A 12,715-nucleotide genomic window follows, 5' to 3' on the forward strand; every position below is an offset into this window, starting at 1 on the left:
CCTGCAAAAACCTACACAGGTCAGACCACTGTGCACTGTAATTTAAGATGGGCACTGGCAGGTTAAGAGTTTAGAAGCCAGAACCCAGAATAATAAGCAATAGAGGCCAAGTAGTAAACTGATAATGCCCAAATCTCCAAGCCCAGACTCTCAAGCTCTAGACCTATAATGCAACCTGAAGTTCATGTGAACTTCAGTCTTAACATCTTCAAACCTCCTCCTCCACAGTATCCTGACTCAGTGAGTGGCAGCCACATCCACTCAGCTGCACAAGGTATCATCCTTGACAACCCTCCTTCCTTACCCTTACCTGCCATGGCCAATCCAGTACAAAGCTCATTTGGTTCTGCCATCCCAGTCTTCTTGGAACTTGTCATTTCCATCTTGATTGCCCTCCTGATACTTCCTCCATCTTCCCTGGACCACTGTAATTGTACCCAAAGTGGTTATCTCACTCTTGGAGAGCACTCTCTGGTTTGTTTTTGACCCTGCAAACACTGTGATCTTTAAAAACACATAATCTAGCTGGGTGTGGTGGTGCACGCCTGTGATCTCAGATGCAGGAGGATCACAACTTTGAGACCAGCCTCAGCAATTTAGCAAGCCCCTAAGCAAATTAGTGAGATCATGTTTCAAATTTAAAAAAAAGGGTTGGGGAGATGACACTGTGGTTAAGTGCCTCTGGGTTCGGTCCCCAGCAGAATCATCATCATCATCATCATCATCATCAGCGTATATTCTGATTTTACTCCTTTATCAAACCTTTTAGTGGTTTCTTATTCATCCTTATTTTAAAAATTTTTTAAATGATCTTGGCAGTTCACACATTTGAATCAATTGGGGTATAATTTCTCATTTTTCTGATTGTACCGATTGCAGAATCACACTGGTCATAGAGTCACCTATATACATACAGCAATCATAATGTCTATTCTATCATCCTTATTTTTAAAATTATTATTATTATTATTTTGTGGTGCTGGGGATCAAATCCAAGGCCTTGCAGATGCTAGACAAATATTCTACCACTGAGCTACACCCGCAGCCCTCCATCAAGGTTTAAAGAACAAAATCTTCCTGGCTAAGATTGGTCCTGGTACTCCTCCCCAGCACTCTTCTGTCCCTCCCCATGTACCACTGAGTTTTTAGTTTCCCCCAAAGGCCAGTCATTCTGGCGACATGGGCTTTGTAGCATGTTGTCCCCCCACCTGGAACAATGTCCCCATATAGTCTGCCTTGTTAACTCCTGCTTGCCCTTTAGCAATCTTACCCAACCAGGTCAAATTCCCTAATGACACTCTCAGAGCACATGAATCCCTTCTTTGTAGCATTTATCATAGGTGTGATTTTACATGTATTTGTGTATTTTTTTAAAAAAAACACCTGCTTCTTTTGCTTGACTGTAAGCTGCACAAGGGCAAATTCCTGGAACACATGACTCAATAAATCTTGGTTGAAAGAAAGAATTATATTAAATATGTGAAGGGCTAACATGATTCTGTGCACTTAAGAGAACTAGGATTAAAAAAGTTATAGAAGATAATGATAATATTTTAGTGAGCACATACTATATACCATGTATAATACTATTACACATATCTTATTTAACACAATGTATGAATTAGTTAAAAGTATTAACTTCTGTTAGGCTACGCCAAAGGCAGCATAGACAGTAAATAGTAAAGTTGGTAGGAAGTGGGCCTGTCTCCAGTTTCTTTCCTCTAGGATGCTGTTTGAGGGGAGGAGTTATGAGATGTTTTATCTCAGGAGCTTTCAAGTACAGGCAGGACAAGCCTGTGCTTGACAGGGCTATGAAATTGTGATCTTTGCACAATTTTAGCTCCTAAATTCCCATCTTAGGCCTAGCTGGATTATCAAGCTGATTTTCTTCCTCAAGTCCAATTCTAGAAACTCAGGCTGAGTTTAGTTCCTGCCATCAGACAGCTTGCCCATATCCATTAGGACAGTGCTCTCACAAAGAACTGTCAGGATAGAAATGGTCTATCCCTATGGTCCGATGGGCTGCTACCAGCCTCCTGCGGCTGTTGAGTACTTGAAACAGGGTTAGTGTAACTGAGAGACTGGCTTTAAATTTTTATTTTAGTTAATTTAAATGTAAATGGCCACAGGTGGCTTGTGGCTATAATACTTGACAACACAGCCTTAGAGTGTAGGGAACTGTGACATGATCTGTCCAGTCCCTCCTGCCTGCTCCCTCTAAAATGAAGCATATGGCTTCTCTTGGTGTTACACTGATGCCATTGAATGGAGTATGCTGCTTTTTATTTTTTTAATTGGTTGTTCAAAACATTACATAGCTCTTGACATATCATATTTCATACATTTGATTCAAGTGGGTTATGAATTCCCATTTTTACCCCGTATACAGATTGCAGAATCACATCGGTTACACATCCACGTTTTTACATATTGCCATACTAGTGTCTGTTGTATTCTGCTACCTTTCCTATCCTCTACTATCCCCCCTCCCCTCCCCTCCCATCTTCTATCTCTACCCCATCTACTGTAATTCATTTCTCTCCCTTGATTTTTTCCCCCTTCCCTTCACATCCTCTTATATATAATTTTGTATAACAGTGAGGGTCACCTTCCATTTCCATACAATTTCCCTTCTCTCTCCCTTTCCCTCCCACCTCTCGTCCCTGTTTAATGTTCATCTTTTTCTCATGCTCTTCCTCCCTGCTCTGTTTTTAGTTGCTCTCCTTATATCAAAGAAGACATTTGGCATTTGTTTTTTAGGGATTGGCTAGCTTCACTTAGCATAATCTGCTCTAATGCCATCCATTTCCCTGCAAATTCCATGATTTTGTCATTTTTTAGTGCTGAGTAATACTCCATTGTGTATAAATGCCACATTTTTTAACCCATTCATCTATTGAAGGGCATCTAAGTTGGTTCCACAGTCTAGCTATTGTGAATTGTGCTGCTATGAACATCGATGTAGCAGTATCCCTATAGTACGCTCTTTTAAGGACTTCAGGGAATAGTCCGAGAAGGGCAATAGCTGGGTCAAATGGTGGTTCCATTCCCAGCTTTCCCAGTATGCTGCTTTTTATTTGCTCTTCTCTCCCTGGTGATTGGTGTAGATAGTTCAAGGCTAGTGTGCATACAGGGACCTCCTCTCTAAGGGCTGCCCGGTATTCTACATTGTTGCAATGACCCACATTTTATGTAACCAACCCACAAGGATGGTCATTTGGGCCGTTTGCACTGTTCTCTTAATACAAGAAAAGCACCTTAGTAAACATCTTTGTGTGCTTAACTCAGTACCATGTGGGGGAATTTCCATATGACACATTCCCAAAGGTGGAGTTTCTAGGTCAAAAGATAGTCACATTAAAACTGTTGGTAGAGGGACTGGGGTTGTGGCTTGTGGTAGAGCACTTGCCTCACATGCATGAGCCCCTGGGTTTGATCCTCATCACCCCCAAAAAATAAACAAGGAAAAGAAAGGTATTGTGTCCATCTAAAACTGAAAAGAAAATAAAAAAAAAAACTGTTGGTAGAGGGCTGGGGTTGTGACTCAGCGGTAGAGCACTCGCTTGGCAGGTGTGAGGCCCTGGGTTTGATCTTCAGCACCACATAAAAATGAATAAAATAAAGGTATTGTGTCCAACTACAACTAAAAAATAAAACAAAACAAAATTGTTAGTAGAAACAAGGGTTTAACCTTATCCTTGGGAGATATATTTTAAGACTCCCAGTGGATTCCTGAAACCCCAGATAGTACCAAACTCTATATATACTTTCTTTCTTCCTATATATACCTAAGTATGATAAAGTTTAATTTATTAATTAGATACAGTGAGAGATTAACAATAAATAGTAATAAAAAGGAACAATTATAATATACTATAATAAAATTTATTTAAAATTTATGAATTGCTTACTTTTGGAATTTTCCATTTAATGTTTTCAGACCACAATGGACTGTAAGCACCTGAAACCTAAAAAAAGCAAAACTACAAATGGGGGAGGAAATGAAGCTATAATCTGGAATATCCTCTGTATGTTGAAAACTTGGTCCTGCATGGTGCTATTGGAAGGTTGTGGAAACTTTTAAAGATGTGGGTTCTAATGGGATGTCTTCAGATCACAGGGAGCTTGCCCTTAAAGGGGTCAGTGGGATCCCAGCTCTCCTCTTCTCTTTCACTCCCTAATCATTGGTGAGCAGTTTTGCTCTACTCTGCAATCCTTCCATAATGTACCACCGTGTGCCCAAAGCAATGGGGTCAATTGATCGTGAAATGAAACTTCTAAAACCATGAGCCAAAATAAATCTTTTATTTTTATAAATTGATTACTTAAGGCATTTGTTAAAGTAATGGAAAGCTGACTAACACAGGGGGACTACTGCATGGACAAACTTTCCTTAAAAAAAGGTGAGACTAAGCTGTGTGCAGTCAGTGACACATGCTTATGCTTATGTTCACAGCTACTAGGCAGGTTGAGGCAGGAGAATGGCAAATTCCAGGCTAGCCTGGGGAACTTAGTGAGACCCCGTCTCAAAATAAAAAATAAAAAGGGCTGGGATGTAGCTTAGTGGTTAGAGTGTCCCTGGGTCCAATCTCAGTGTGTGGGTGTGTCTCTATCAGCTTTCAAGTGTCTGAGTATGTTCCTAAGCCTGGCCAATATGAAGCCTTGATTTTTTTTTTTTTTTAATTTTGCTCCTTTAGTTTCTGGTATTTTTGTTACTTTAACTTCCTTTCCCTAATTACAACTGAAGTGACAATTTTAAAATCTCTTTAAAAGGCATTTGTATTTCTTCTGCTGCTTATCTTTTGCTAATGTTTCTGCTTATTTTTCTTATTGCTTTGTAAGAGCTTTGTGCAGTTTGTCTATTTTAACAAACAGTTCTCCCCAGACTGTATAATTTGTTTTATAACCTTACTTAGTATTTGCCATAAAGAAGCACTGTCAGTTTTGTGCTGTTCTTTGAGAAACTTAAAACACTGTTTGCTAAAGAAACAGGGAATAACAAAACACATGTGCTACAAAGTGTATCAAAGTCTTACAGCCCTTACCATTTTGGTAAACCGTCCCTGGCAAATGCACTTCAAATCCCAGATTTACTTTCTAGCTGTCTGATTGTAGGCAAATTTCTTAGCCTTGCTGGGCTCTGGCCTTCTATTCTGTTAAGTGAGAATAACAGAATTTGCTTTATAGGAATTTTGGGGGAAATAACGTAGTTCTGGTTTAGGCTGAAGGCTTTCCTTTGACTTTCCTGCAGAACTCATAAATCAAATCAGAGCAAACAACTGCCTTTTTTTTTTTTTTATTAATTGTATTCGAGTTGAGCGCGGTGGCACACGCCTATAACACCAGCGACTGGAGGGGGGGGGGGTGTTTAGGAAGGAGGATGGCAAATTCCAGGCCAGCTTCAGCAATTTAGCGAGACCCCGTCTCAAAAAATAAAAAGGGCTGGGGATGCAGCTCAGTGGCAAAGCGTCTCTGGTTCAATCCTCAGAACCACACATACACACACACACACACACACACACACACACACACACACACACACACCGCCCCCCCCCCCCAAACAAAACAAAACAAAACCCAAAAAACTGGTGTGGTGGCGCACTCCTGCAATCCCATCTACTTGGGAAGCTGGAAGCAGGAGGACCACAAGTTCAAGACCTGCTTCGACAATTCAGAGAAACCCTCTCAACAAAGAAACCTGCACCCCTGCCCCGCACAAAACAAAAAAGGGTTGAGGGGGCGGCTGAATATAAAACCCAGCTATATATATAGCTGATTATATAACACTCCTGAGTTCAATCACCAGTACAGGGAAAACAAAAACAAAACAAAAACCTGTATCAATCCCGAACTACACAGGGGTTGGTAGCGTGGCGGAGGCAGAAATGTAGATTTATTGAGTACTTACTTGCCAAGTAAGGCGCACTAGATCGTTAACTGGTGACAATGCTCTACATGTGCAGTAACCAATTTTATAGTATAACTAAGCTCAAGGAGCCCAGCTGTTGCAGTCCAAGCAACCGGGTCACTTCAGCGCGCCTCCCACTGGAAGCCCTCAGGCTACTTTTACCCTCAGGTCCTCCTACTCCGGCCGGTTAGACCGGCCGTTAGCAGCCTGGGTCGAGAATGCCGCGGAACGAAGTACCCAGGCTTCTGGTGTTCCTGGTTCTGTCAATTAAAAGACAGCCACTCTCTTCCCCGTTTTCCCGCGGTGCCTTTCGGAAGTTGTAGTCAGACACTCCTCAGACCTGCTCCAGCATGGGCAAGGATAGGACTCTAATTCCCAGAATGCCTCTCGGCGAGCAAGTGCAGCCCCTATTCTCATCCTTTCCACTCTTCCATTCCATTCCTTCCCTGCTCTCGCTTCTCTTCTGAATACTTCACACTGGGCTCCTGTCTGAAGTTTTTCCGCTCGCGCATCTTTTTCTCGCTTTTTTCACCATCCTTTCTTCTTTCTCTGGAAGCTAATGAGAGACACTGGCTCTGATTAAGCAACTGTTCAAGACCCGGGGTGCGTGAGGGGGATCGACATAGTGGTGAAGGGGCCCAAGAGGGCCAGGGTTATGAAGACAGTTGAGTGAGAGGCGAGAAATTAGGAGATTGGACGGTGTGGTTCTCAGTGAGAGGGTGAAGTAGACTTTGGAGAGGGAAGGGGATAGAGGTGGATTTAGATTTGGGAAGCATGGAGGGAAGAGGCAGTTTATTGCCATATGGGGAGGATTGACAGAGTTGGGGCTTGTAGAGTGATCTGGCTAGGAGGAGTAGAAGAGAAGCGGGGATAGTACTGGGTGCACACAAATCTCTTTGTCTCTGCTTAGCAAAGATGAGACAAGTCATTCGAATACCAAATGATTTTTCAAGCACACGGCAATTTTGAGAGAAGGACAACCGAGGGAAGACTGGAATTTAGGGCAGAACTGGGATAAGGAAGCAGGAAAGGCAGGGAGGTTGGAGGTTGGTGAAGTTTGAGAGAAATAAGAGATAAGTGATGTGGGAGAGGAAACCTCAGAAAAGATGGGGTTATGGGCTGATGGATCTGGAAACAGAAAGATTAGGGGTGACACTGGCATGGATCATGTTGGATGTATGTCTAACATTTGCATCCCTCAGGTGATGGAGAGCACCCCTGCAAGGGGTGGACTGAATCGAGTACACCTACAATGCAGGAATCTACAGGAATTCTTAGGGGGCTTGAGCCCTGGGGTATTGGACCGATTGTATGGGCATCCTGCCACATGTCTGGCTGTCTTTAGGTGAGGAGACTTCTTTGTGTCAGGGATCATGGTTGGGAAATGTAATAGGGCTTTCAGACTGGAATAATTATCATGGGTAGCAGCTTAGTGGCCTAGTGATGGTAGAGGGCTATTGGAGATTACTCCCAAATGTGGAAGGCCAAAACAGATGGAGCTTATGTAGGCAACAGGACTGGTAAAGATATGGGGATGAGATGAGATGTTTGAGAGGCAGTTGAAAGCAGGGATTCAGTTATGGGACAGCTTCTGATACTAATATTTGACTTCTACCCTCTACAGGGAGCTCCCATCTTTAGCTAAAAACTGGGTGATGCGGATGCTCTTTCTGGAGCAGCCTTTGCCACAAGCTGCTGTAGCCCTGTGGGTGAAGAAGGAATTCAGCAAGTGAGTCTCTACTGCATTCTCAGCTAAACGCAAATTTCTCAACCTCTAGATTTCCCAAACTCCTGTTCTTTGGAACACTTTCAAGAAGTTTTATATATACATATATATATATATATATATATATATATATATATATATATATATATATGTATATATATACACACACATATACATATACATATATATGTGTATGTGCACATACATACATACACATATGCACATAAACACACATATGCATATATATATTTTTTGGGCATTGGGGATTGAACCCAGGGCCTTGAGATGCACACTAAGCATGTGCTCTGCCACTGAGCTACACCCCCACTCCCTCCAGGAAATATTAATTTATTAATGGGTGTATTGCAAAACTTGTCATTAAATAAACTTTGGAAACTGTGCTATATTTTCCCTCTTGGAGAATTGGGATGTCAATAATGAGATTCTTGTAGATTGCTAGGCATTTCAGTGAAGACATTTATCTTAAGAAGGCACAATTTGGGCTGGGGTTGTGGCTCAGTGGTAAGAGTGCTTGCCTAGCATGCGTGAGGTACTGGATTCGATTCTCAGCACCCATACAAATAAATAAAATAAAGGTCCCTCAACAACTAAAAATATATATATTAAAAAAAAAAGAAGGCACAATTTGACTATGTAGAACTGTTTCAAGGATCACCAGTTCAGAAAAGGCAGAAATGGAGGCCTTTATGGCTCTCTTTTTGCTCTTCAGACACCCTACTCACCTCTCTACTTCTGTTCCAGGGCTCAGGAAGAAAGTACAGGGCTGCTGAGTGGCCTCCGCATCTGGCACACCCAGCTGCTCCCTGGTGGTCTTCAGGGCTTTATTCTCAACCCCATCTTTCGCCAGAATCTCCGCATCGCCCTTCTGGGTGGGTATGTTACTTCTGTCTCTTCCTAAACTAGGCCGGGGAACTGCTAATTACATACTGGAGGAGAACTTCTGAGGAGCCGCCTCAGAACCTTAGGGTCCTGGGACCTTTGGGAGCTCATTCAGGAATAAGTTGGACCAGATATGGCTGTAGGATGTAGGATGTAGGATGGGTTAAAGGTGTGAAAGATTGAAGGTGTGAAAGATTGAAGGGCAGCAGGAAAGAGATAGGCCTCCTTATTCTTGGCATATCCTGGCCATAGGGGGAAGGCCTGGTCTGATGACACAAGTCAACTGGGACCGGACAAGCATGCCCGGGATGTTCCCTCACTTGACAAGTACGCTGAGGAGCGATGGGAGGTGAGGACATGGGCATCTAAGTGTATTTCTACTGTGTTTCTACTTCCTGTGGTTTGTGGATACTTTGGTCTCTCTGTTGTCTTCCATTTCTAGGTGGTCTTACACTTCATGGTGGGCTCTCCCAGTGCAGCTGTCAGCCAGGATTTGGCTCAGCTCCTCAGCCAGGCTGGGCTCATGAAGAGGTGAGGAAGCCTGAGGGAGCTGCTGTGCCATCTCCTTGGGGCCCTGATAAAATAGGTGTCCAGGGTGAGTCAGGATTGGAGGGAATTGATTGAATACATCCAGAGATACCTAGAAGAAGCATAGGAGGACACATGGAAGGTTGGGGTTGTGGCTTAGCAGTAGAGAGCTTGCCTAGCATGTCCAAGGCCCTGGGTTCCATCCTCAGCACCACATAAAAATAAATAAATAAAATAAAGATATTGATATTGTGTCCAACCAAAAAATAAATATTTTTTTAAAATAAAAAGAGGACATGTGGAGATGGTAGTCTTTCTATGCATATCTTTGTCATTGTCCCTCTCTGTGTCTAGTACTGAACCTGGAGAGCCGCCCTGCATTACCTCTGCTGGCTTCCAATTCCTCTTGCTGGACACACCTGCCCAACTCTGGTACTTTATGTTACAGTATCTGCAGACAGCCCAGGTGAGGAGGCCAGGGCTCCTTGCCAGCATGCTTTGATCTTCTTACATCCCACTGAGAGATAACCACTCATAGACTGTTCTCTATTCTTTCTTCCCTGTCTTTCTCCTTCATTTTCCCCCTCCCATTTCTCATTTGTTTCTGTCCCTTTCTTCCCAGAGCCGGGGTATGGACCTGGTGGAGATTCTCTCCTTCCTCTTTCAGCTCAGCTTCTCTACTCTGGGCAAGGTAAGTAAGGGGCTAGAGGACAAGGAGATGGGAAGGGGAAGTCAGGTTGGGGCAGTAGAGTGAGAAAATAAGAAGGAACATAGAACGACCAGAGAAGCGGGGGGAGGGAATGAGTCTATGGTACTGAGGGAGGGAGGAAGGGATGTGTTTTGAAAAGGTGTTACCTTTTCCCCAGGATTACTCTGTGGAGGGTATGAGTGATTCTCTGTTGAATTTCCTGCAACATCTGCGAGAGTTTGGACTTGTTTTCCAGAGGAAGGTATGAACATCCAGATACTTCTAGGGAAGTTGGGTCTTGGCACCAGCCGGAAACAGTTGCCAGGACTGAGTACTTGGGTCACTTGGGGAGGAAGTTGAAGGTTGAGGCTCCGTGCACTGGGAGGGATCTGATGTCCCAAGCAGGAAGATGTAGGGCAACTGACAGGTGACCTTTGTCTTTCCCTTTGTCCTTCCCAGAGGAAATCTCGACGTTACTATCCCACACGCCTGGCCATCAATCTCTCATCAGGTGTCTCTGGGGCTGGGGGCACTGTGCATCAGCCAGGCTTCATTGTCGTGGAAACCAACTACCGACTATATGCCTACACGGGTGAGACTGGACAGAGGGAGAGCAGATTAAGGGTGGGAGTGGGAGGGGAAGGAAATGGGAGGGGATGCAGTTTATGTTTACATTTACTGGTGGTTTACAGAGCTTTCTGATATTTCTCCTCATGTTTGAGGGAAGGGCTCAAGGGAGTCCGAATATGAGGGTAGCTTCCTTATCTTCTCTTCCTATCCCTGGGTCAGAGTCGGAGCTGCAGATTGCCCTCATTGCCCTCTTCTCTGAGATGCTCTATCGCTTCCCCAACATGGTTGTGGCACAGGTGACCCGGGAGAGTGTGCAGCAGGCCATTGCCAGTGGCATCACAGCCCAGCAGGTATCCCCACTTGGGGGAAACAGAGGTGTGAAGATGGGCTGTGTGTGGGCCTTGGGGTATAGAGTGGTCCATCATGGAAGGCTAGCCTCAAGTCTGTCACAGTTGTGGTGACAAGTTGTCTGTGTTTGAGCACAAGGAATGTAAGAAGAAATCAAGGCCTTAGTTGTGGGAATAGGGAGACCCTTGAGGGAGAAATACATGGAGGGAGAAGGTATAGCTCTGGATTTGTGCTTCAGCACCATTATTTCTAGCTGTGTAAACTGATCATAGTTGCCTTACCTTTGAGTCTCAGTCTCCTCAGATGGTAAGTGATATTTCTCAGCTCACAGGGTTGTTGGGAGGATTCAGTGGAAGACTAGAGGTAAAGCTTTTAACTTGGAGTCTGTTGAGCAGTAAGTGCTCAAAATATAGTAGCTACTGCTATTTTAAAGAAAGAATAAATAAGACTATGGAAAGAGCAAATGTGCCAGAGAAGGAATAGCAGACATGATCAGTGGAAGCAGCAACTTGGGATAACAGCTGAACAGGAATGGGTTGAGTAGAGTTAAGTAGAGTTAAGAGTGTTCTGAGACAGGTGAGAGCTCTGATGACTTTTCTGCCCTCTCACTTGAGCCCTCATCTCATTTTTGTCTCTTTTCCTAGATAATCCATTTCCTAAGGACAAGGGCTCACCCAGTGATGCTCAAACAGGTATGGACAAGTACCAATAAGCCAGGGGGCTGGCACCTGGCAGATGATGGAAAAGAAAAAGGGTCCAAATCTTGGGGATGATTAGAGGGCTGGGGTTGTTTGGGGCAGTATTTTTAAAATCCCTACAGCCTACTCTTTGCTCCTGCAGACCCCTGTGTTGCCCCCTACCATCACTGACCAGATTCGTCTGTGGGAGCTAGAAAGGGACAGACTACGGTTCACTGAGGGTGAGTGGCTTCTTGAGTTTAAGTCATTGGCCAAAAGAATGGCAGTCTTGATGAGCAGAGGAGTTTTTGTGCATTTCATTTTTTTGTGCACTGCACAGAAAGGGAGAGAAAATCTGGCAAGACACTTTTTTGGGGGATGGAATGTGGCAGGTGAATTAGTAGCAATAAAAAAAATTGACCCAGGGGCTGGGGTTGTGGCTCAGTGGTAGAGCATTTGCCTGGCATGTGCAAAGCCCTGGGTTCGATTCACAGCACCTCATATAAATAAATAAAATAAAGATATTGTGTCCATCTACAACTAAAAAATAAATATTTTTTAAAAAAATTGATCCAAATCAGTGCAGTGTAGATTAGACTGAGAGAGAAAGTGGGGGGCTTAATTCAGTCATTTTCCTGGGTTTCATGGACCTTCACGGGTTTTCTTATTGTTTTATATTGACTTTCTGAATATGGCTGGAGAACACTAGTGTTAAGGCCCTGGGCAGACAAGGATAGACAATTGTTTTTAAAAATCGCTGTGGGGCAAGCACAGAGGTTGCCTTAAGACTCCTGGGGCTAAATAAAGGGTCTCCAGTCTCATTCTCTTCCCGGTCCTCCTGTCCTGCCGACCCCAGGTGTCCTTTATAACCAGTTCCTGTCGCAAGTGGACTTTGAGCTGCTGCTGGCACACGCACGGGAGCTGGGCGTGCTTGTGTTCGAGAACTCGGCTAAACGACTCATGGTGGTGACCCCCGCCGGGCACAGTGACGTGAAGCGCTTCTGGAAGCGGCAGAAGCACAGCTCCTGAAAGAGCTTAATCCACCACGGACCTGGGCGGGCGGGACCGGGCTGGGCGGGCAAGACGGCCGTGTGACGGAGGGCGCGGCCTCACAACTCAGGTGTTTTTTTTAATTTACACGCTAGGGCTTATCTTGTTTAATAAAATAGTGGAAATGAGCTCTGCGGCTGGCTCGCATCGCTTCCTCGCGGGCTTCCCCTGCCGCACTATACCGGTTCCTTGGCTCCGGCTGCCATAAGTCTTGCAGGTGGCGGGAGGACAGCTTCCGCGCATGCGCCTCGCGGGGCCCCGCCTCCTAGTGCGCGGGGCTTGCCGGCCACGTTCCGGGGTCCGTACGCCGGCGCCTGTCA

General features: G+C 44.5%; 1 protein-coding gene and 1 long non-coding RNA gene across 3 annotated transcripts in view; one reads left to right on the top strand and one right to left on the bottom strand.

The window, feature by feature from the left end:
* LOC308648848 overlaps positions 1–6,173 on the bottom strand; it is a 31,304-nt gene extending 25,131 nt beyond the window's left edge. The window contains exons 1-2 of the long non-coding RNA XR_014021919.1: positions 5,909–6,173; positions 311–425 (exon numbers count right to left, since the gene is read on the bottom strand). This is a non-coding gene — a long non-coding RNA (uncharacterized lncRNA). The remainder of the gene's footprint in view (positions 1–310; positions 426–5,908) is intronic.
* A 151-nt stretch (positions 6,174–6,324) lies between these two features.
* Positions 6,325–12,374, top strand: GTF2H4 (general transcription factor IIH subunit 4; the record flags this gene model as incomplete). Of its 2 annotated transcripts, XM_081293869.1 has the most annotated exons (14): positions 6,325–6,511; positions 7,111–7,253; positions 7,533–7,637; positions 8,397–8,528; positions 8,787–8,883; positions 8,977–9,065; positions 9,417–9,528; positions 9,685–9,753; positions 9,929–10,012; positions 10,210–10,342; positions 10,540–10,670; positions 11,313–11,360; positions 11,509–11,587; positions 12,202–12,374. In XM_081293869.1, exons 2-14 carry the CDS (start codon positions 7,114–7,116, stop codon positions 12,372–12,374), a joined length of 1,392 nt encoding a protein of 463 aa, XP_081149995.1. In that variant the 5' UTR covers positions 6,325–6,511; positions 7,111–7,113. The 2 variants fall into 2 exon arrangements, with proteins under 2 accessions (XP_081149995.1, XP_081149996.1); XM_081293870.1 differs by lacking the exon at positions 7,111–7,253 and having other exon boundaries at positions 6,329–6,511.
* Positions 12,375–12,715: the final 341 nt, after the last annotated feature.

Source organism: Spermophilus citellus, assembly GCF_964194105.1.
Source record: "Spermophilus citellus genome assembly, chromosome: 5".
Classification (NCBI taxonomy): domain Eukaryota; kingdom Metazoa; phylum Chordata; class Mammalia; order Rodentia; family Sciuridae; genus Spermophilus; species Spermophilus citellus.